The sequence below is a fragment of the Macaca nemestrina genome, chromosome 2 (genome assembly GCF_043159975.1).
Source record: "Macaca nemestrina isolate mMacNem1 chromosome 2, mMacNem.hap1, whole genome shotgun sequence".
NCBI lineage: Eukaryota > Metazoa > Chordata > Mammalia > Primates > Cercopithecidae > Macaca > Macaca nemestrina.
The window spans coordinates 96968353-96992863 of NC_092126.1; the positions used below are offsets into that span (position 1 = coordinate 96968353).

The 24511-nt window shown below is 44.7% G+C and overlaps 1 protein-coding gene across 7 annotated transcripts in view; it reads right to left on the reverse strand.

Moving 5' to 3' along the window:
• The window catches only part of LOC105480601 (ATP binding cassette subfamily C member 5), a 96301-nt gene that overhangs the window by 23058 nt on the left and 48732 nt on the right, over positions 1-24511 (reverse strand). For 6 of the 7 annotated variants that reach the window (XM_071091362.1, XM_071091364.1, XM_071091361.1 and 3 more), the window contains 13 exons: positions 23090-23161; positions 20822-20946; positions 20630-20702; positions 18860-19063; positions 17013-17156; positions 15228-15330; positions 9899-10083; positions 8671-8817; positions 8256-8385; positions 6778-6931; positions 6559-6687; positions 4241-4427; positions 2771-2860 (listed from right to left, as the gene is read on the reverse strand). In XM_071091362.1, the coding sequence (XP_070947463.1) occupies positions 2771-2860; positions 4241-4427; positions 6559-6687; positions 6778-6931; positions 8256-8385; positions 8671-8817; positions 9899-10083; positions 15228-15330; positions 17013-17156; positions 18860-19063; positions 20630-20702; positions 20822-20946; positions 23090-23161 (1743 nt within the window). Of the gene's footprint in view, positions 1-2343; positions 2420-2770; positions 2861-4240; positions 4428-6558; positions 6688-6777; positions 6932-8255; positions 8386-8670; positions 8818-9898; positions 10084-15227; positions 15331-17012; positions 17157-18859; positions 19064-20629; positions 20703-20821; positions 20947-23089; positions 23162-24511 lie in introns of all 7 variants that reach the window. The other variant, XR_011619943.1, reaches the window with a different exon arrangement.

The following is a 24511-nucleotide window of genomic DNA, read 5'->3' on the forward strand; positions in this document are numbered from 1 at the left end:
TGCTTATTATCACTAAACCAGACAGAGACAGAGCACAATGGCTACTAAGTGTTATGGCTACTAGCAGCAGCCTGGGGAGGGAAGTGGTGTTTGGACTACCTTTTGTCTCAAGGAATTCTTCCACAAAGCTGCCTTGGGGGCCAAGGGAAAACCGACACAGGCAGACACGAGGCCTTCCGCCACTCCACCATAGCAGTTTTTACTGAAATTCTTTGAGATAGGATTCTACCATTTGATAACCATTGGCTTAAATCCGGTGGAAGAAAACTAATATTTACTGAACATCTAATTGGATCCTGGCATTCTGGCACATCTTGGTCAATCCAGGAGACACAGACTCTAATTCTAATTTTGCCACTGTGTGACTTGGACAGATCACCACTTCTCCTGCATCTTAGTTTCTTCTCTGCAAATTGTGGAGACTGGATTAGATGATCTTGAGAATCTATTCCAGCTCAAAATGCTGTGATATAACTGCTTGTGTAATTTTTGTCATCAACAATCGTATTTCATGATCTTTTAAAACTCTCTGGCAATTGTCCATGGAGTATATAGCCTTATGGGGGAAGTAAGGGTCAAAGACTGTAGCACTCTGGGGGCTTAAGCCTGAAGTCCAAAACTCCAAGCTGGAAGGACTCTGTGTTGGGACAGTCAGTAGGAGGGCAGGCCTCTGAAATGTGACCGGTTTCAGCAGAGTCCACTTTGTACCACCACTGACCGTAATCCTGACCTCTCCAGCATGAGGCTCTCACCAGCCATAACATTTAACTCAAACACTGCACATATGTACATACATGGGTCATCGACATACCACGACAGTGTGCAAAGAGGCTAATTTCTAAATATTAAAGAAGAGCTATTACTAGATACACTGGGCAGCCACCTGCCATCCTTTCTGAGAATAAGAAAGTTACTCATTTGTAAGCTTAAGAAATATTCCACCACTAAGGAGGTTCACTGTCAAAGCAAATCAGTGAAACACATCTCTATTAGAAAATTCAGTTTACATACACTCAGTTCCCAAGTGAAAGAGTAATTTTTCAGGCCAGACACTGTGGCTCCTGTCTATAATCCCAGCATTTTGGGAGGTGGAGGCAGAGGCAGATCGCTTGAGCCCAGGAGTTTGAGACCAGCCTGGGCAACGTGGCGAAACCCATCTCTAAAAAAAATACAAAAATGAGCTGGGCCTAGCGGTGCATGCCTGTAGTCCCAGCTACTTAGGGGGCTGAGGTGGGAGGATCACTTGAGTCTGGGAGATAGAGGCTGGACTGAGCCGTATTCACGCCACTGCACTCAAGCCTGAGCGACAAAATAAGACCCTCTCTCAAAAAAAAAAAAAAAAAAAAAGGAAAAAAAGAAAAAAGTTAATTTTTCAAAACTATGTTTCAAAGTCAAGTGTTGGGAACTCAGAATATACTCTTCACATATAAACAATGACACAGATGCTTGTAAAGTCTCACAGCAGTTCAATAAAATAGGTAACTCTTAAGAATTGAGTTCAATTTGAGAATCTAACTACTTACAATGCTGCTTCTTTATAAGCAAATTTGTCTAGTCTGCAGCCCTTGGGCTACACGTAGCCCAGGACATCTTTGAATGTGGCCTAACACAAATGTGTAAACTTTCTTAACACATTATGAGACTTTTTTTGCAATTTTTTTTTTTAAGCTCATCAGCTATCATCAGTATTATTTTATGTGTGGCCTAAGACAAGTCTTCTTCCAGTGTGACCCTGGGAAGCCAAATGATTGGACACCCCTTGATATGGTTTGGCTCTGTGTCCCCACCTAAATCTCATCTTGAATTGTATAATATCCTCATGTGTCAGGGGAGGGGCCTGGTGGCAGATGACTGAATCGGGGGGCGGATTTCCCCCTTGCTGTTCTCATGATAATGAGTTCTCAGGAGATCTGGTTGTTTGAAAGTGTGCAGCACTTCCACCTTCTCTCTCTCTCTCCTGCTTTGCCATGGGAAGATATGCTTGTTTCCCCTTCACTTTTCGCTATGATTGTAAGTTTCCTGAGGCCTCCCAGCCATGCTTCCTGTTAAGCCTGCGGAACTGTGAGTGACTTAAACCTCTTTTCTTCATAAATTACCCAGTCTCAGGTAGTTCTTTATAGCAGTGTGAAATGGACTAAGACACCCCTGTAGGAAATTGCTTTAAGAGTTCCAATTAGGGCAGCAGCAAGATGCCTGCCACCCACGGCGAGACAGAAGGGATTCCTGGGGAAAAGTGGGAAGAGCTGGATACTCTCAGTATCAATTAAATTTACTTGTTTGTAAGCTGGGAGAGCAGTTTAGAATTAGCTAGAGTTTTTCAAACTATAGAAGCCTGGGTCCTACCCCAATTCACTGCAACAGAATCCAGAGTTGAGGCCACGTTTGTCCTGTCAAAAGCTCAGGGATCCTGATGGCCATCCTGATTAAGAACAATTGGACTACAGTAAGAATTAAAACAATACATGGTTTTAAACAGTGCAAGGAAAATGCTCCATTAGTCAGTTAAGCTGAACTGACAAGATTCTGAACGTTCTGGAAATTAGCCAATGAAGTTCTCAACTCGACATAAATTACAAATATACTTAGAAACTCTAACGGTAATCTCTTCCCTATTCCAAGCACGGTGGAGAGACTGCTGGAGATTCTGCGGGATTAGATACGCAGAGAACACAAGCCTCCTCCTTGTACACCCAGCTGAGGTAGCAAAGGGTAAACCGACTCCAGGAGGAGTCAGATCATGGTAAAAGGCCTACAGCAGTCTGACTCTGACCTTAATGTAGTGATTGATCCTCTCCACTGAGGTGAATCGAGCTTCTGTCTCGGATGCCAGTCTGACCGTAAACTGGAACAGCCCCGTTAACTGATAATGGAAAACAACAATCAAAGAGATAATTCATTTTCAATACATGCCAGGCCAATGCTGGAGAACTTCCTTCATCTATAGGATCACTAAGAACTGAGCACATGCAGCAGCTGGTCTTAGGGACCTAGTCGTTCTCTTAGCTTTGAAGACATACCTGTTACCCCATCAACTGCAATGCTCAGTGAATGCGGGCAGTATTATGGTGCTGCTGGAACCACTTTCTTGTACCCAAAGGCTTTCTATTCATCTTTACATTTCCGGTAACACATATCTGCAGCTGATTCACTTCCGGACTTCCTACTTGTATCTGAGCCCGTTTGTGGGAGTCACAACAAATGGAGATATCAGCCTATGAGCAACTAGTAAGAATGCTTCCAGGAAAGTCAAATCAGATACATAATGCTGGCAAATGAGTGAATCTGGAGCCCCCGTGCTCCACAGACTGGGGAGTCTAAAAACAGTCTATATAACGCACTGTCTTCCCCAACCAATTGTCAAATAAATTGCAAAATGTGGCTGGACATCTTGGGGTATCTGTGAAGACATATATCTCTGGGGTTCCTTTTACTACTTACTTATTTTTATCTTTTCGACACAGAAAAATGTCAAACACACAAGAGTAGAAAGAGTAGTATAATGAACTCCCAGGTATCAAAACTCTGCTGTAAAAATGATCAACTTACAGCCAATATTGTTTCATCTGTATTCCCTTCCATTCCTACCCCCACCCCCCATATTATTTGGAAGCAAATCGCAGATAGCTTATTTCATCCACAAATATTTCAGCTTGTACCTCTCTAAAATATAGACTCCTTAAAAACACAATTCCAATATCATTAGAGAGTAATAATAATTACTCAACATCTTAAAATATCTAGTCAGTGCTCAAGTTCTCAACTATTCTCTGAGCTATTTGAAGACCCTCAATCATCCCTAGGGGCCAGAAGGGTTTATGTATGTATTGGGAAAATCAGGTCCCTGAAAAGAAAATGCATATAAGAAGCACATTGAGTCTATAATATTTCTTAGAAGACTAGAAAGAGGCCAGATATGAAAATGGTGGTGAACACAGAAACCCACAAGTAAGAAAATATTTTCAAGATCATATTTCTTTTTGAAGAAAATAGCAACTATTTCTTACACACATGCAACAGAGTTCAATTCCTTTATTCCTGGATTCCACACTTACCTCTCTCCTATCCCTACCTGCCCCAGTCAAATCCAGATTGTTACTGTCAAATCAGACCACAAGCAACTCTAGGGGTCCAGAGGTGAAATAACGGCTCAGGGTGGAGCCTCCACCAATCATGCCTCTTTTACGTCAGCACAGGAAGGACTCAAACAAGCAAAGATGACGCTCCTATCCCAGAGACTGACCTGGACAGCATAAGAGATGGCAAGACCCGCATAGGCTGGGGGAATCTGCCCATGCATGAGAACGATCATCAGCCCCGTGGTGGTGATGAGGGCGATGCTGATGAGGTCCAGCCGCACAGCCAGCCACCGCATCGCACACGTAAACAAGAAAAAAGGAGCCTGGTTGTCATCCAGCAGCTCCTGGTACCTGTGAGAAAGACAACACCTAATGAGCAAAGAAAGTACCACACAACCCCGCACACGGTCAAAGCTTCAGTGATCACAGGATGGAGGGCACATGTTTACATACGTCCTATTGCTAACTGAGAGAATGCCCTGGAAACTCAAGGAGGGTACTCTAGGAATTCTGGAGGTATTCTGGGCCACATGCACAGGAGGACATTAAGTTTTTCTAATCTTAGTTACTCTTTAAAAAAAAAAAACCTATTAAAGATGTTAGGGAAAAACATCTACCTCAGCACAGAGTAAGCATGGGAAAAGACTGAATAAAGAGGCTTGTGTCACAGTTTAGAAAAATGTCTTAGGTGAGAGGGCATTTTCTGAAAGAAAGAAAGGTTACAAACGCCAACAGCAGAAATGGCTCAAGACCAGGGAAAAGAAACTCAGAGGGAATATGGGAACACCGTAAGTGTGTGTGCACACACTGCCACTGTGCAGAATGGCACTTGTTCCCCAGCTGTGGAGCCAAGCACCAGGAGAAGCGAGCTAAACCACAGCAAAAGGGACTCAGGCAACCTTGACTGCTACTGAAGGAGCATGGCATGGCCATCAGTAGGGGTCCCAGAGAGCAGACGAGACCCCTCTGAAGGCTCAGTGCACGATGCACAACTAGAACTCCAGAGCAGGAAGTTCTGCTGCGCAGATGTGCTTTGCTTTGAAAAATCACTTTTCCTCTTTCCAATAAAATGTGTAATCTTTAGAGAAAATTTAGAAAATGCAATAAAAATAGGAAGATGTAAAATTCCAATAATCTCATCACCTTGTTAAAACCAGAGTTGATATTCTGCTGCATTTCCTCCCAGCAGTTTTTTTCAATGCACTTACATTTACTGTGTGTAGGTATATACACATGTATGTATTTAGTACATTTCACTTTCCTTTCCGCTTAAAGTTTAGGAATTATTTTTCTGAGTCATTTAACATTTTGAAAATTTTTTTTCTAAACTTTCCAAATTTTCTCTCTAAAAATAGTTACCTAACTTTTGCAATAGGCGACATATATACAGAATAGAAAATTTAAAAGTTACAAAAGGTTTATCATGAAAAGTCAAGTCTGTCTCCTTCCCATCTTCCAGCTACCCAGTTCTCCCTTGCAGTGGCAACTAACAGGTTTTTTTAAATCCTTTCAGAGATATTCTAAATTTTTATTTTTATTTTTTTGAGACAGAGTCTCGCTCTTGTCGCCCAGGCTGGAGTGCAGTGGCGACGTCTGGTCTCACTGAAACCTCTGCCTCCCAGGTTCAAGTGATTCTCCTGCCTCAGCCTCCCAAGGAGCTGGGATTACAGGCGCCTGCCACCACGCCTGGTTAATTTTTTCGTATTTTTGGTAAAGACAAGGTTCCACCATGTTGGCCAGGCTGGTCTCAAACTCCCGACCTCAGGTGATCCACCAACCTCAGCCTCCCAAAGTGCTGGGATTACAGGCGTGAGCCACTGTACCCAGTCTGATATTCACTCCCTATCAGTACCTATAGAGCTGCCTCATTCTTTTTAAGGGCCACATAGTACTCTGGATATACCATAGCTTATTCAACCTGTCTTATATTGAAGAACATTTAAGTTAGTTCCAATCTCTTATTAATACAAAGCTCCACAATGAAATGTATATAAGTTTCACAAATAAACAATACTCTATGCTTAAATAAAATCTACTCAAATGTCAATGACTACCTTTTACTACTTAAAAGAAAAAGCAAAACTCTATGAAATATAGCTTTTCAGGACCAAAGGCCAATAGACTCCTAATCTGTGGGGTTTTTTCTTTGTATTTTGTTTTGGGATGGGGTCTACTATATTGCCCAGGCTGGACTTGAACACCTGGGCTCAAGCCATCCTCCAGCGTCAGCCTCCTGAGTAGCTGACTATAGGCACGTGATACCACACGCGGCCCAAATCTGTATTTTCGTTTTCTCACTAGCTCAGAAAGGAATCCCACCAAACAATTGGATTTTAATAAGAGATTATTCCATTAAATCATGAATACCCTTGGTAATGAGCTTTATAATCCCCATCTCTGGCCTTGAAGAGCCTCCCAGACATGTATCAAATGCTGGGATGCTGACTCCCTTTTGAGGCCTCTAGCCCCCATCAGGACAAACCTGTGCAGAAACTCCTGCCCTTTATTGTAGGCGTGGATGGTGGCAAGGCCCTGTATGCTGGACGTGATGTGGGAGAGGAAAGGTGACTGCGTGATATTGTCCAGACGCTTTAGCTCCCGAATCAGGACCCTGGAGAGAGAATGAGCTCTGTGTCACAGCAGCTGCCCAGCAACTCAGGCTTCTCCGTGACCCCAGCAGACATGAATGCTTCCTATTTACCTGGAGACAATGTGCAGGACTGAAAAGAGGATGACGAGGGGCCCCACTGCCACAAGGAACCACGGGAAGACTCCTGCGATCATTCCCACGCAGAAGAACACCAGGATAACGTTCTGGATGAACATCTCAGCCTGGAACGGCAGCCGCACATCAACTGCAGAAACCAATAAAGCAGCAAGTGTCAGACAGTTTGGAAAAATGGAACTGAAAATGGAAAAAAACAAAAAGAGGTTCCACAAAATCTCTATCTGAAGTTTGTGTTGTCTTTAAACAGTCTGATCAAAGAAAAATTTAGAAACCTGGATGCTCTGATTTTTTTTTTTTTTTTTTTTTTGGTCTCAAGAAAATCCTCTTACTCCACTCCTTTTTCTTGGTTCGCTTCCTGCCCCATGGCTTTAAACATTTTCCCCCTTTACAAAGTAACATATGCTTGTTTTAAAAATTTGGAATATAAATATGTGAAGAAGAAAACAAAAACTATATTCTTACCAATACCAATGAACTGCCATTAACATTTAAGACATTTTTTGTCTTGCAAAATTTTTAAAGATACACAAAAGTTAAAGGAAGAGCACAGACCCTTCAACAGTTAATCAACTTTGATCTCTTTTTGGCTATCTTCCCACCACACCCCCTTTTTTCTTTTGGCTGAAGTATTTTCATGCAAATCCCAGATATGCTGCTATTATTCACTTTTTTTCTTTTTTGCATTCATGTGTGAGCACGCATATGTGTGTTTAGCAGAAATGGGAACATGTTATGCATCAGTTCGAATATCAGGGATAGTTCTGATTCCTTGTTACCTCTGGCCATGGGTTTACAATGGCCTATCAATGCCTGAAACACACTCCTTCTATGAAGGCAGCTATAGTGCAGCAATTAAAAACATTAGCTTTGGGGTCAAAAGATCTGGGCTCAATTTCCAGCTTTGTTACTCAATAGCTGTAGATCTTGGGCCAGTTCCTTGACCTTTCCAGATAGCAGCTTTCTCATGTATTCAAGGAGTGAAACAACACCCACTAGACAGGGCTGCTGCAGGGATTAAGATAACATGCATAAAACACTGAGCACGCTGCTTGCTGCACAGGAAGCCCTCCATCAATGTCAGGGGCTTTACTGTTACTCTGAACTGTGAGGGTACAGTATTTCAGTTCTGGTGCAGGCACAGCCCATACAACAGCCAGAAAACCTGCCAGGTTGTAGACATCCAGAAACCAATGCATTGCTTTAACATCTGTGTGTGTTTCAGAATCTCAGATGCGTCTGTCCAAAGCCTTTCTGCTAACTCAAACCATTGAATTTGTTTTCAGGTCAAACAAGACAGAAAACGCAGATGCAATGTTCCTGGTGAAAACACCAGCAGCTACCGTGCTCTCAGGATCTACAGACAGACAGATCTGCACATTTGGAGAATCATCTAGAAGGCTGGAAGCACAGTGAGCTCCAGAGCATTAAAAAAAAGGCTCGGTGAGAAATACCTTCATCCATGTCTTTGGAAAACCTGTTGAGAATCCTCCCTGTGGGGGTTGTGTCAAAAAACTTCATAGGGCTTCGAAGGATCCTTCGGAAAAGCTCATCATGCAGCCGGGAGGAAGCTCGCAGTGTGCCCTGAGGAGCAGAGCACAGAGTGGTCAGGGCCCAGGACAGCTCTGTTCCCACGGGTCCAGAGAACCGCTCCACAGCACATCCTCTCCCAAAGCGGGGAGGCGCGAGGGGTCAGGAGGGACGGGTGGCAAGTGAGAAAAGGCAAAGGCTAACGGAATATGAGTCATCTCAGCCAGGGCCATCCTGCTTAAGGGAGCTCCCCTACTCAGCATGAATTGAGGGATGCCACACCGAAGCCTGACCACAGGTCACCAGGGAGGAGGGCAGACACCACCCACCACTGCGTACCTTGACAAAGACAACTCCTCGAATGGCTTTCAGGATCAGCATGACTGCCATGGAGAGGGCGTAGATGCTGGCATAGTACTGCATACGAGGATTGTCCTTCATGCTGTCACTCACCGAGGTCTCATTCCCTCGAGTCACAGTGGTGTTCTGTTTGGAGCCAAAGCTCTATGAGGCAAGACTCCTAAAGACTGCCAAGAGCCCCTGCTCAGCGCCATTCTCAGCTCAAGGGCAGGGCAGGGTACAGGATAATGACCCTGAGACCTGGCCATGGCTTTGTCCACCTCTTTATCTTTTTTTTTTTTTTTGAGACAGTGTCTCGCTCTGTCACCCAGGCTGGAGTGCAGAGGCGCAATCATGGCTCACTGCACCCTCTGCCTCCTAAGTTTAAGCAATTCTCGTGCCTCAGCCTCCCAAGTACCTGGGATTACAGGTATACACCACCATGCCCAGCTAATCTTTGTATTTTTAGTACAGACGGGGGTTTGCCATGTTGGCCATGCTTGTCTCGAACTCCTAGCCCCAAGTGATCCGCCTGCCTCGGCCTCCCAAAGTGCTGGGATTACAGGCATGAGCCACCACACCTAGCCCTCTTTCTCACCATTCTAATGTGATATGGTTAGGCTTTGTGTCACCACCCAAAGCTCATCTTGAATTGTAATCCCCAGGTGTTGAGGAAGGGACCTGGTGGGAGGTGACTGGATCATGGGGTGGTTTCCCCATGCTGTTCTCGTCGTGACAGTGAGTTCTCACGAGACCTGATGGTTTTAGAAGTGTTTAAGATGTCCTCCTGCACACACATGCTCTCTTCTCTCTCTCCTGCCACCTTGTGAAGAAGGTGCCTGCTTCTCCTTTGCCTTCCACCATGATTGTAAGTTTCCTGGGGCCTCCCCAGTTATGTGGAACTGTGAGTCAATTAACCCTCTTTCCTTTATCAATTACCCACTCTTGGGTATTTCTTTATGGCAGTGCAAAAATGGACTAATATCTAATGGATGAGAGCAGATAGCCTGCAGGTGTCCTACTGACATGCCCTACTGCCCTGTGGGTTGGTCAGGGTTTTTTTCTTTATGGTGAGGCTACATTAGGGACTCATCTTTTCATCCTGGAAAAATCTCTCTTCATGGCTTTTAAGTGAAAACTAGAACAGTTTCTCTAAGAATAGCCAGGGAATAGGGAGAAATAGCCACATTCTTAGACACAGAACTTTCCCATTTATGAGTAACCTTACCCCACTTCCTTGCTTGATCCAGTAACTCAGCCACCAGGTGCTGAAGGCAGTGCTGCCTACATTCAGCATGAAAAGGGCCATAATAACCAGGAATGCCAAGGGGCCTCCAGCAGCCTGGATGTAGACACCATATACTGACCAGGGCACTGAACCCTGCCCTTTCTCTTCCAGCTGCACGAGCTGTCCTAGGTAAGGAAAAAAGAAACATGGACTCAGAAGGGAAGAACTATTTCCACAAAACTAAGTCACCTGCAGAGCAGCAGAATCGGAGAGCCTGCAGCTTCACAGGGCTCTAGATTCAATTTCCTCTTTGTCAGAAGCATTCATTCGTCTATTTAACATTTACTGAGCACCTACCATGAACCAGGCCCAGGATGAAGTCCAGGAGCAGCAAAGAGGATGAAGACCAGGTCCCCACCCCTAGGGACCTGGCTGAGGAACCTACCACAGACTGGTAGGATAGGCAGATCAATAATCACATAATTATAGTAAAATGTGCTCAATGTGATGATAAGAGCTATATGCAGGGCAGCATGGGAAACCCTGGGAGGTATACTTGACCTATTTGGCTTAGGTGGGGGTGGTTGGCAGACACGTTTCAGGTAATACTTTCTGTATTGCTTCTCAAAAGGTAACCCACAGGTGACCAGGTGGGGAGAGGAGAGATAGCAGGCAGAGAGAACAACATGAGCACAGGCACAGGGGTAGCAAAACACACAACCACAGTGATTCGGCACAGCTGGAACAGATGCGTACTTAAAGAGTGGCAAGAGATGAGGCCGACTAAGCAGGCTGTGGTCACAGAAGGCTTTGAATTTTGGCCCCACAAAGAACTTCTCAAGAGAAAGGGTGACAGGTTTGTCTGACTTCCGTTGGGCTAGGATGGACCTGGGATGGCCGATATTGCCAGAGCAGCTGACTCTGGGAGCGAGCAGCCTCTTTCATGCCTCCTGTGTTCCACACAAAGAGCCTTTTCTATGTGTGCCCTATCAGGAAAAAGATTAGAAAATGTAGCTTTGAAAATGGAAGGTTACTGAAAGACTCCATGCAGAAAAGTTGGTTGGTCTCATGGTTTTTGTTTTTTCGGTTTTTTGTTTTTGTTTTTGTTTTTTTGAGATGGAGTCTCACTCTGTCACCCAGGCTGGAGTGCAGTGGCGTGATCTTGGCTCACTGAAACCTCCACCTTCCCAGGTTCAAGCAATTCTCCTGCCTCAGCCTCCCAAGTAGCTGGGATTACAGGTGCCTGCCACCACGCCTGGCTAATTTTTGTATTTTTAGTAGAGACAGGGTTTCACCATGTTGGCTAGGCTGGTCTCGAACTCCTGACCTCAGGCGATCCACCTGCCTCAGCCACCCGAAGTGCTGGGATTATAGGAGTGAGCCACCGCACCCAGCTGGTCTCATGTTTTTAACTAGATCTCGCAGCTGACAGTGTGGAAGACAAGTTTAAAAGGAGGCAGCTGTAACACTGTATATATGAGATGATAAAGGCCTGAACTAGGGTTGTGGGATGGAGTTTTGAGAGTAAATTCAGTAGGACATAGTAACTGGCTGGCTGCTGGAGGACAGAAAAGGTTCAAATATATTCCTGAGGATTTCCCTGGCGCAGTCAGATTCCTGACGCTAATATGAGAATACAGAGTGTAAACCAGCCAAGTATCTTGAGACGGGTCTCAATCAATTTAAGAGCTAGTTTTGCCAAGGTTAAGGATCATGACCAGTGAAGCAGCCTCAGAAGGTCCTGAGAACAGGCCCAAGGCAGTTGGATTACAACTTGGTTTTATATTTTAGGGAGACATGAGACATCAATCAATGTAAGTGGGGTAATCATTGGTTTGATCCAGAAAGGTGGGGCAACATGGGGCAGGGAGGTGCAGCTTACAGGTCAAAGGTTAATTCAAAGATCTTTTTCTGATTGGCAATTGGTTGAAAGGGCTAAGCTCGGCCTAAAGAGTTGAAATTAGCTTGAGGTAAGTCAGTCAGGGAGTGGTGGGGGACAGGGTGTGGACGCCAAGGCTCTTGTCATGTAGATGAAGCCTCCCAGTAGCAGACTTCAGAGAGAATAGATGTGAATGTCTCCTATCAAAGGTGTCAGACCCTCTGGAGAGACCTAGTAAAGGAAAGAGATTCTCTACAGAATGCAGAATTTCCCCTTCAACAGACAGCTTTACAGGGACATTTCAAAATATGCATTTCTTCCAGGGCCCTGCTATCTGTCATGTGATGCTCTATTATTTTAACAGAGTCAGGTTGGAATTAGGTATCTTATAGCTACAAAGAGACTGTTCTGTCAGTCTTAGGATCTCTATATAAATGTTAATGCATCTTAGGATCTCTGTATAAATGTTAATGTTGGTCAGTTGTGTGCCTGAACTCTAAAGGCAGGGGAGTATAATAAGGCACATCCAACATTGTCTTCCCTTCATGGTCTGAACAGATTTTCAGGTTCCATTGGGTACCGTTGGCCTAGAGGAGAGTTTATTCAGTTAGTTACAGGGCACAGAATTTAATTTTTCATTTGCAAGAGAAACAGCTATACAGTAAGCTTTTCTCTGTTTTGTTTTTGAACTTTCATTTTAGATTTAGGGAGTACATCTGCAGAACTGTTACATGCAGATCCGTGTGTATATCACATCTGTTACATGCAGATCCATGTGTATATCACATCGGTTACATACAGATCTGTGTGTATATCAAATCAGTTACATGCTGATCCGTGTGTAAATCACATCTGTTACATGCAGACCCGCGTGTAAATCACATCGGTTTCATGCAGATCCGTGTGTGTATCACATTTGTTACATACAGATCCGTGTACATATCACGTTACATGCAGATCCGTGTGTATATCACATCAGTTACATGCAGATCCGTGTGTATATCACATCAGTTACATGCAGATCCGTGTGTGTATCACATCAATTACATGCAGATCCGTGTGTATATCACATCTGTTACATGCAGATCCGTGTGCATATCACGTTACATGCAGATCCGTGTGCGTATCACGTTACATGCAGATCCGTGTGTATATCACATCTGTTGCATGCAGATCCGTGTGTATATCACGTTACATGCAGATCCGTGTGTATATCACATAAGTTTCATGCAGATCCATGTGTATATCACATTTGTTACATGCAGATCCGTGTGTATATCACATCTGTTACATGCAGATCCGTGTGTATATCAAATCAGTTTCATGCAGATCCGTGTGTATATCACATCTGTTACATGCAGATCCATGTGCATATCACATTACATGCAGATCCGTGTGTAAATCACATCGGTTTCATGCAGATCCGTGTGTAAATCACATCGGTTTCATGCAGATCCGTGTGTAAATCACATCGGTTTCATGCAGATCCGTGTGTAAATCACATCAGTTTCATGCAGATCCGTGTGTAAATCACATCGGTTTCATGCAGATCTGTGTGTAAATCACATCGGTTTCATGCAGATCCATGTATCACATTTGTTACATGCAGATCTGTTTATATCACATCTGTTACATGCAGATCCGTGTGTATATCACACCAGTTACATGCAGATCCGTGTGTAAATCACATCGGTTTCATGCAGATCCGTGTATCACATTTGTTACATGCAGATCTGTGTGTATATCACATCTGTTACATGCAGATCCGTGTGTATATCACATCAGTTACATGCAGATCTGTGTGTATATCACATCGGTTACATGCAGATTCGTGTGTAAATCACATCGGTTACATGCAGATCCACGTGTATATCACATCAGTTTCATGCAGATCTGTGTGTATATCACATCTGTTACATGCAGATCTGTGTGTATGTTACATCTGTTACATGCAGATCTGTGTGCATATTGCGTGACGCTGAGGTCTGGGTTACTAATGATCCTCTCACCCAGGTACTAAGCATAGTATCCGGCTTTTCCCTCTTTACCCAAATAATGTTTACAAATCTTGGAATAAGCCTCCCTCACACATGCCTCGAGCACTTTAAGAGTTGTGAGTAGCCAGGTTAGTGACTATGTAGAGAAGAACAAATGTTTGCTAATGATATTCTGATTTTTACTGCCTATGGTAAAAACTAACAAATGTCTCAGCCTTCTGTGCTGTTTGTTTTTTGGGGTGTGTCAATAAGGTATCATAAACCACATCTGAATTCAAAATCCCATACCTTTTAAAAAAAGAAATAAAAGAGGCAGTAAGTCAAAATGATCAACTCCCGATACCAAATATCTCCTGCAGTTTCCTTTTTTTTTTTTCGTCAGGATCTCACCTGGCCCCCACGCTGGAGTGCAGTGGCTCATCTTGGCCTCCCAAGTAGGTGGGACTACAGGTATGCACCACTACGCTTGGCTAATTTTTATATTTTTTGTAGAGAAGTGGGGCTCGCCATGTTGTCCAGGCTGGTCCTGAACTCCTGGGCCCAAGCAATCTTCCCACCTCAGCCTCCCAAAGTACTGGGACTACAGGTATAAGCCACCTATGCCTGACCTCCTGCAGTTTTAAGGATAAGGAAGTGGCAACAGGCCCTGTCTCCAAAGCAATGGCAAACCCAAGAAAGTCCCTGGATTCAAAACAGTGAGGTGAGGAGGTGAAGTAACAGAGAGATTAAAACAAGACCACACATATCTACATCTCTACAGTAAACACACACACACACACACACACACACACACACACATATATAGTGTGTGTGCATTTAAATTGACATGCAACTTAAAATTCAAAGGTGAAAATGCCCACATTATTGCAAATAGCTTCCCTTAACTCTCAAGATTTGTTACTGTTGATAACATAAAGGGCTTAAGAAGCAGGATCAAGGGCTCTGGACAGGAAATGCCAAGTAGGAAAAACCCCTCTCTGTCACTCTTACTCATAATCCTGGTGCTATATTGTCAGGACAAGGTGATGAGTCTACTGTCCTAACACAGGCACTTCTGAGGACACGGGTATTCTTAGAGCCAGAATACCTCTGCTCTGGTTGGGACTTTCCATGAGCAGAGGTGAATCACTGGATGGAATGGTGAACCTGTACCCACCATTCAATTTTTCCTTACTCAGGATGACTCAGTTCTAATTACCTAAACCTGACCCCATCCTGCACAGGAGGAGAAGGCATGGGTCTGAAGGTGACTCTTACTGCCCTGGTCTGTTTAAGCAAACAGAAGGTGCCTCGTGGTCTCCCAGTATTATATAAGAACTTTGTTTTCCAGAAATGTAAGACCAGGTATTTCTATTGTACACATACTGCTATCAAACATCATGGATTACTTACCACACAAGTAATTTCTGATAAACTTTGATGACAAATCTAAAAATTTCAAAAAAGCCATTACCTTCCTCTGGCTTTACTGCTTTCTCCTTCTTTACTGATCCTGTTTTAGGACCCTTGTCTTGTGACTTCTTCTGTGAACCACTGGTTTCCTTTTTTGAGTTGATCTAATAATATTAAAAAAAAAAAAAAGTCTCCAGTCACGTTAGCCATCCAGATGAATGTCCACAGGATACACATTAGGAAATCATCAATCAAGCTGCTATTACTGAAGAAAGATACATCCAACTTTTTAAAAGGGTCACCTATACTCATTTCTTGTACTTCCTCATCTTCTTAAATTTTTAAGATTTAAAATTTAGTCCACTGACATTTGCTCTCCCCAGCCACTAAACTCCAAACACAGTAACTTTTATATTCTGTTCTTGTCCATTCCAAGTTGTTCAAAGTATTAGGGGCGGGGTCTTAGGGGTGGGGTCATTTCTATTCCTACTATCTCTGAGCCCCCACATCACTAAATCAAATCTATAGATCTGATCATTTCCCACCGCTACCACACGACAAACATAAGCTTTTCCGTCTGGTTCTGTAGGACCTCCATATTCTGGCCCTACCCTAATCCTGCAAGCTCCTCTCCCATCTCACTGGTGTCCACGGCCCCTACTCTCAAGCCACACTAGACTTCACACCATTCTTTACACCACATTGCAATATCCCGTTTCTCTACCTTTGTCCACACTTGTTCCTCCACTTGGAATGCCCCTCCCCTTCTCCCAATCACAGTCACAGTTGTCCCCATTCAGAGAGATTCAAGTCTTCCGTTCTTCATGAGGCAACACTCCCGGGAAAGCTCACCCTCCCATTTGCCGTTAGCACTCCATTAGTGCTATACATGTGATATGGTGTTCTAAGCCACATCTGTAAGTGCTTGTAAGAGCATAAACACATTGGTCTTCCCTAGAACACTGTGAGTCCCTCAAGGACAGAGATGATGTCTCTCACATGGTGACAACCTACACAGGCCCTACCCCTGAGAACTGCCTGTAACAGGGCACACAGGGACTCAATAAACAGCCTCAGGTTCTACCTGAGACAACAGAAACTACTTAGTGCTCCCCTTTCCAAGTTTCTCTTATGTTTTTTTTTGTTTTTTTTTTTCTTGAGATGGGATCGCTCTCTGAGCAGTCTCAGCTCACTGCAACCTCCGCCTCCTGGGTTCAAGTGATTCTCCTGCCTCACCCTCCCAAGTAGCTGGGATTACAGGTGCCCGCCATCACGCCCAGCTAATTTTTGTATTTTTTTTTTTTTTTGTAAAGACAGGGTTTCTCCATGTGCATTGCTCAAGCTGGTGTCAAATTCATGGGCTCAAGCAATCTGTCCACCTCAGCCTCCAAAAATGCTGGGATTATAGGCAAGAGTCACAGCGCCCAATCTGAGTGCTTTTAAATGTACACAATATTTAATTTCCCCACCTTGGCACTTTATTCACTTGTTTATTTAAAAAGAGCTTCATAATGCTTCAATCAGGGGGATGGAGCTTATGAAACTGTGACTGAACAGCAGCACACATCTTCTCTGCCCTCACTGAGCCCATATCCTTCTCCCTGCCATTGTCATATTAATAAATTCTTAGTGACAGAAGACCTCAACTCACCAGCCCTACAATCCTGCTCTCCTAGAGCAGAATCAGTATGTGAACTAAGGCACAGCAATCTGTTCCCCAGAAAACAGAGCCCCTGCCAATAAGATACAGACACTGGATTCAGCTGAGATCTCTCCATCACTCACTCCGGCTGTGTTTCCCTTGCAGCGAGAGAACGGGACACACGTAAACACCATCAGATCTTACCTCAACTGGCGGTGTATCTCCCAGCAACAGGTTATTAAAAATGGTAGCATAGTCACCATTTAAATTCATCAGTTCCTCATGGGTGCCTCTTTCCGTAATACAACCCTCTTTCATGAAGATCACTTCGTCACAATCAACCAGGTACTGAAGGCAAAGGCAGAGACAATACAATACGCTATTTGTGCAAATACATTCAAACATCCATACCTTAGTTCAGTAGTTCTCTACAGGAGGCGAGTTAACCTCCCAGAAGACATTTGGCAGTATCTCAAGACGTTTTTTTTTTGAGACAGAGTCTTGCTCTGTACCTCAGGCTGGAGCGCAGTGGCGCAATCTCCATTCACTGCAACCTCTGCCTCCTGGGTTCAAGCGATTCTCCTGCCTCGGCACGCACCACCATGCCTGCCTAAGTTTTTGTATTTTTAGTAGAGACGGCGTTTTGCCATGCAGGTAATCCACCCATCTCGGCCTCCCAAAGTGCTGGGATTACAGGTCTGAGCCACCGTGCCCAGCTGGAGACATTTTTGGTTGTCACAACTGGGGGGAGAGGTACACAGATGCTCCTCAATTTACGATGGGCTTACATCCTGATAAACCCAACGTAAATTGAAAATATCAGAGCTTAGCCTAGCCTACCTTAAACATGCTCAGAACTCTTACATTAGCTTAGAGTTGGGCAAAATCATCTAACACAAAGCCTATTTTATAATAAAGTGTTCAATATCTCATGTAATTTTTTTTAATACTACACTGAAAGTGAAAAACAGAATGGTTATATGGGAACCATCATAAAGTCAAAAAACTGTAAGTTGAACTATAAGCCAGCGACCGTCTGTACTGGTATCTAGCGGCTAGAGGCCAGGGGTGCACAAAGCAGTCCCGCACAACAATGGACTATCTGGTCCAAAATGTCAGTGGTGCCAACACTGAGAACCCCACTTTAGTGTATTGTGCCTCGTGACATAGTATAAGGAGCAGTTTCTCCAGTTTTTCTTTTTCTTTTTTTTTTTTGAGATGGAGTCTCACTCTTGTTGCCCAGGCTGGAGTACAATGGTACAATCTCAGCTCACTGTAACCTCCACCTCCTGGGTTCAAGGGATTCTCCTGCCTCGGCCTCCTGAGTAGCTGGGATTGCAGGCATGTGCCACCACGCCGGGATAATTTTTGTATTTTTAGTAGAGATGGGGTTTCACCAGTTGGTCTTGAACTCCTGACCTCAGGTGATCCGCCAGCCTTGGCCTTCCAAAGTGCAGGAATTACAGGCGTGAGCCACCACGCCTGGCCGAGTTCCTCCAGTTTTTCACATGAATCTGCTGATGGAGCCACATGAGCCCTGCATTAAATTTACACCCTTTCACTGCACTCACAAATACACAAAATTATGACTTTCTTTGGCAGAATGGAGGGTTTGTCCCCCAAACGTGACAACATATGTGAACCAGATGGCAACATCTTTGAGCTGCTCTCCAAAGTGGCTACTTATCATGGAATGACAGAGGGAGAAAAGCTTGTTTTCCCAAAACAGTTCCCACTTGCATAGAGATGTTAACACAATGCTTTCCAAACTATCTTATACCCAAACTCCATTTTTGGCCCGCTCCTCTCAGCCCTTTTGCTTGCTGATCTATATGCAGAAGCTGATATGCTCCAAGGATCTCTGATTTAGATGGCCATCTGTTACACTGGTACAGTGAGCTTTATTGGTACAGGGGGCTAATTTGCCAAGAAAATGAAACCTTGATTCCAGGAATTTCTAGTTATAACACAAGGATACCTGGAGCAAACCTACCTCCCTGTTTCTGATTTCCCAAAGTCAGGTAGGCAGCCGAGGGAAGAAAGCACCATACCTGTAACTGGTGGGTAACAAACAGAACTGTCTTGGACTTGAGATGTTTCCGGATAGCACTATTGAAGATGTGGTTGCCCACATGGGCATCTAAGGCACTGAGGGGGTCGTCCAGGATGTAGATGCTCCTGTCACTATACAAGGCCCGGGCAAGGCTGATCCTCTGGCGCTGCCCACCGCTCAGGTTGGCTCCTCGCTCTCCAATCTACAAGAGCCCAGAAGTGTGGTGAAGCCTCCAGCGCAAGTCAGTCCAGAACAGCGCGTAGGGGTCACCCAGTCACTTCTCTTCTTTCCCACCCAGACCAGCTCCTTCTCTCAATTCCCCGCAGATGAACTGCCACGCTGATCCTTCCAGGAAGGGGGGAGTTGGCCCAGATGCCTGTTCCTCTACCACTGCCATCTGGGTACCAATCAATCTTACATCTGGTCTTGCCACTCCACCCGGATGCCCCCCCTCCAATCCAGTCTCCACATGGCAGGAAGAGCTTTCCAGAACACAAAGCTGACCATCTCCCACCCCTGCTTAAAATTCTTCAAGAGCCCCAAAGGATAAACCCCGACTATCCAAACATGGCATACAAACCAGACCCTTTGCCACCCAGTTCCCCAGCAATTCTCAGCCTCCAGTGCACAATCCCCCTTCCACATCCTGGGACCTAAGCCATTTGAAATTATGTGTATATTATGAACACGACAATGTCATGTGCTTGCCTCTACTTTGTCTGCTCAGTTCTGGCATCATCTCCTCTGAAATCTCTCCTAACCTCCTTCCCGCTAGTACCCCAAAGAGATGGGGCTCTTTTCCAACAGATTATTTTGTGCCTGTTTGTTTGGGTATCTCATCCTCTTAACTATACACTTCTTTACATGCAGATTATTGTCTTATTCCTTTAAATTCTTAGTGCCAAACAGTGTCTGCACATGTCACTGGCTCATAATAAGCACCTAATAAATGTTACTAAATGATCAAATGAATGAATCAGTTGTCAAATATTCAATTAATTCAGAGGTTTTCAAACTGGACGTTGCATCAGAATTACCTGCAGGGTTTGTTAAAACAGACCTTTGCGCTCCACCCCTAGAGTTTCTGATTCAGTAGGTCTGGAGAACAGCCTAAGAATTTGTGTTTCTAACAAGTTCCCAGGTGATGCTGATGCTGATGCTGCTGATCTGGGGACATGGATTTAAGGATCTCTAAAGTAATTAAACCATTCACCAAATCTGGTTTGAAGGATTTAACTGAAGTCAGCTAAATAAAGGTGCCAATCCCAGAGACCTTCAGGGCAATTCATGGGAGACAAGTTTTAACACTGAAGAGCACAAATTAGTTCCAAAGACACGCCTCTGGAAACTGCTGCAGGACAGAGACCCAAAGAAATGTGGATTTGTTCTAAGGGCTCTTTCTAACAGAAAAGGGCTCTCTACAAACTATCTGAGTTAAGGAGACTGACAAAATCAAGTTTAAGGAAGAAGCTCAACATGCACATGCTTACTTGTAGTTTTAAAAATATCTGGATAGAGTAAAAAACAACTCTGTGTCAACAATGGGATTTTGTTTAAAATCCCCAAGACATAGAAAATGCTTACAACCTTAAAACAAGCAGTGTTAACATCCCTGCCCTAACAGATGCTTTCCTAACACAAAGGCCTAATGACAGCCTAACCCCCTGTGAGGCTCTTCTCCCAAGTACTTCAGATGCACTCCCAGGAGCAGCTCTGGCCCAGCTCCGCCACTCTGCTAAATGCCTGGTCAGGGGCAGAAGGCCTGTACCTCCGTCAGGTCGCTGCTAGGAAGAATGGCCAGGTCAGGCCTCAGGCAGCAGCTGTTCAGCACAGAATTGTACCTGGAGGACACAAAGAGACAGCGTCAGGGACACGGTGGGAGCAGAGCCTGCTGACTAGGGCTGCCTTGCATCTCACATGGCCAAGATGGAAAGCATGACAGAAGCCAAACATTCCTTGCCTTTCTTCATCATATTCCTTCCCAAACAGGATGTTGTCTCTCAGAGTAGCGTTGAGGATCCAGGCCTGCTGGGCCACATAAGCGAAGGTTCCACTGATGGCAATGCTGCCCTCTAGAAGTGTCATCTAGGGAGGGAGACATCATCCAATGACATCATAACTCAAAACCATCACCCCATGCCAACAGAACTCCCACCTTCCACAGTGGAATCTAGCTCTGGTAATTTCCCTGGATGCTTTTTGGACCCAAATCCAGATCCCACCTTTATTCCAAAGAGAGCTACAGAAGCAAAAAAAATCAAAGTTCTCCTTGTTTATGTGTGACGGGAGCCCAGCATAACCCGTAACTTGAAGGAGCAAACACTTCCCTCTGCAGCCATTTGCTGTGTGCAAACTGTTTAAATTAGGAAAAGCACAAGCAAGAGGTTCTTGCAGAATTCTCCTGGAGAGGATGCTGTAGGGGTTTCCAGCTAATCCCTGCCTCAACATGGGGGTAGGCCAACTCATCCACGGCAATTATCTAGGATGCTGGCTAGACCAGTTGCTTCTATGAAATGAGGACCAAGAGGAAAAAAAAGTCCAGGTTAGACATCACCTAGTATTTATAATATTTACACAGTGTCCATTTACCAATGATGGACCCTCCCTGCCCACAAGCAGTGATGAGCCATGTGCTTTGAATTTTGTGTTCAGTTGCAATGGTTGATATGAATTGATTTATCCATTTTACCCTCTTCCATGATTTCTTTCATTTGAGACTGATAGTAGACATTTGTCTTGGTTTAGGGATGCTACAGCTTTGAAGCAAAGTTTCACTAACCAGCCTGTGCAGTACTTGTTCATATAAGCTGGTCTTCTCAAACACCCTCACACAGCGTGTACACACACAGGTGTACCTACGTACACCACAAACTGGTAGCACTCTGATGTGCACTTCAAAGGGTTCAGAAGCCCTCAGAGGGTCTACTGTGGAAAGCTGGCACTTCCGACTGCTGCACAAACACCCCACACTGCAGCACTATCAATGGAGGTAAACTACAGTTAAAGTAGGGCTGACCAGCACAACCCGTTTCCCTGCCAGAGACAGGGCTGCCAGGATTTGTCCAGAAGCAAAGCCTGACTTGGTTTTCAACCTAACCACTGCCTAATCAACCCTGGAAAACGGAGCACATTGGTAGATGGCAGAGCAGCACTTACGAATTGACCTTTTCTTTCCTGCTCCCCCTCCCACCATCTCTGTCTTTCCTCACTGGCCCTCCAAATCTGGTTGGTCATCAGAAATCACCTAGGAAGTTTGGTGCTTTTTACAAGACCAAAGGCTGGGCCCCACCACTGGAGAGTGTCATAAAGCAGAAGGTGCGGCCCTGCCCGCCATGATCTGAACTCAGACGGCCCCAGGCCCCACCACCCTCAAGGAGGACCACAACTCACCAACTGTGACAGCTGATGCCAAACAAGACAAGAAAGCACGAGACCACAAAAGCATATCCATCAGGATGTAGAGATAATCGTAAGTTTACGCTCATCTCAACCATCTAAGTCAAGTTAATTTAATTCTAGTTTAAAAGCATGTGGGCGCCTTGTTTTTTTGTTCGTTTGTTTTTTCTGGTCTGGATTATTTGGTTCTAAAACACAGCAATGATAGTGGGTCTCAGCGGCATGACTCCAGCCCCATCCTGTCCCTCACTCTCAGTACTGGCCACCGTGTGCTGGGCCCTGCGTGCTGTTCACTCCCTGCCTGGAGATGTGCTTGTGTGTCCTCAAGGCCTTGCTCCCCACTGGACCATGAACTCCCCAAGGGCATGACTCTTTCAGGGATTAGGCAGAAAACAGAGGGGCTTTGCTTCTAGATCAAACCCTGACAGTCCTGTCTGACAGGCTGGGAGTGCTGTCAGCCCTGCTTCTTTATAGGTTAACTCTGTTGGCAGCACTGCAGTGTAGGGTGTCTGTTCATCTCTTATCTCTGCCATTTTCAACACACAGGCGTACCTGTGGCATTCAACAGATACACGCTGAATGAAAGAAGGCATGAAACCAAACGGCTCCAGCTGAGGCAACAGTCAGTCATCCATCAGGCGCCCACCAAGCCTCCTTCCAGGCAGAAGGCTGTGAAGGGGTGGAACTGGGGGGAATTGGGGGAGTACAATGCAGGCGGAGGGTTCATTTGTTTCCACCTTTCCTGTCTCTCTTCAGGAAATTTGTTCATTTTTTCCTGAGACTCTTGCGAATCAGACAAAGAAGCAGAAAAGGACAATAACAAAAATCTTACCTGGCCTAAAATGGCTGAAATGAGAGAGGTTTTTCCACTTCCTACACTGCCGCAGATTCCAACCAGTTTCCCCTGGACAAGGTACACAGAGAGGAGGGTCATTGAGATACTACTAACCACTCATCTCTAAGGACTTGAGGAAAAAACACATTAACTGTAGTCTACGCATATAAAACTGTCACCCTGATAACTCAGCAGGCCACTTACCTGTTTTCTCACTCATTAGCTGCCTATCTCATGGGTTTCTGCGGAGACACCTGAGATAACAGGAATGGAAGCCCTTTGGGGAAAGTAAACACGCCACCCACTCCAGTATCCCACCATCATTCTCACATTCCGGTAGCCCACCATCATTCTCGCATTCCGGGCCAGGCTGGTCTCAAACTCCTGGCCTCAAATGATCCGCCCGCCTTGGCCTCCCAAAGTGCTGGGATTACAGGCATGAGCCACCGCACCTGGCCACCCATATTCTTTATTTACTTGTTTTTGTTGTTTTCCAGAAGAGAGGGCAGGACTCTTAAAAAATCATTTTATTATGATTTTTCTCTAAGGTGTATACATCGTGTATTTTCAATAAAAACCATGGACACTGTTGCTTCCATTTTTCTGCAAAACATTTCCAAAAATCTGAGGACTATTTATATCATCAATCCCACACAAAAGTAGAAAACCAAGTCTATGACTAAATGAGTATCCTTAGGCAAGACACCGAGTTCTCAAAGTCGCGTTGAAAGTTTTCAAGGGACAGACAGATGACTTCAAAAGGGTCACCTGTTTACAGCCCTGTGCTGGTTCAAGCATCCCCAGGAAGGAAGGGAGAGTGGTGGTATGGACGGAGCATGGATTCTGGAGGCAGATGGGTCTTTATCTGAATCCCAATTTCACCAGCACTTGCTAACTGTGTGATCTAGGCCCCGTGACTTAACCTAATACTGTGTCTGTCTCCTTCTTTGGACTCTGAGCACCTTGAGGAAAGGCAGTATCCTTGTAAAACTAAGTACAGTGTCTGATAGTTGAACAAATAGTTTTTGACGTGGTCCAGGAGTACTGAATGGTTTACTGCCTGGTGGCAACAAGGAGGTCAACTTACAGGTTCAACCTCTGCTCAGGCCAGTTAGGTTTACGTGAGAAAAATGCTATTCTGATGACTAAATGAAGACTAAATGAGACACCAAAAATGAGAAAAATGCCTGGTGCACAGAAGACACTTGGCAAACATCGCCTCCCCTTCCCTTCCCTAAAAAGAAGGCCCAGGGAGAATTAAGGGATTTCTCTTCAAATGGCTAAAGGTCTCCCATGTGTCTGTGGGCTCTGAAGGGCAGAATGAGGGTCAACGTACAAAGTAAAAGAATACATTTTAGCTGCACGTGTGGAATCATTTTCTAATAGAGCTGATTAGCAATGTATTAGAGCTGCCTCAAT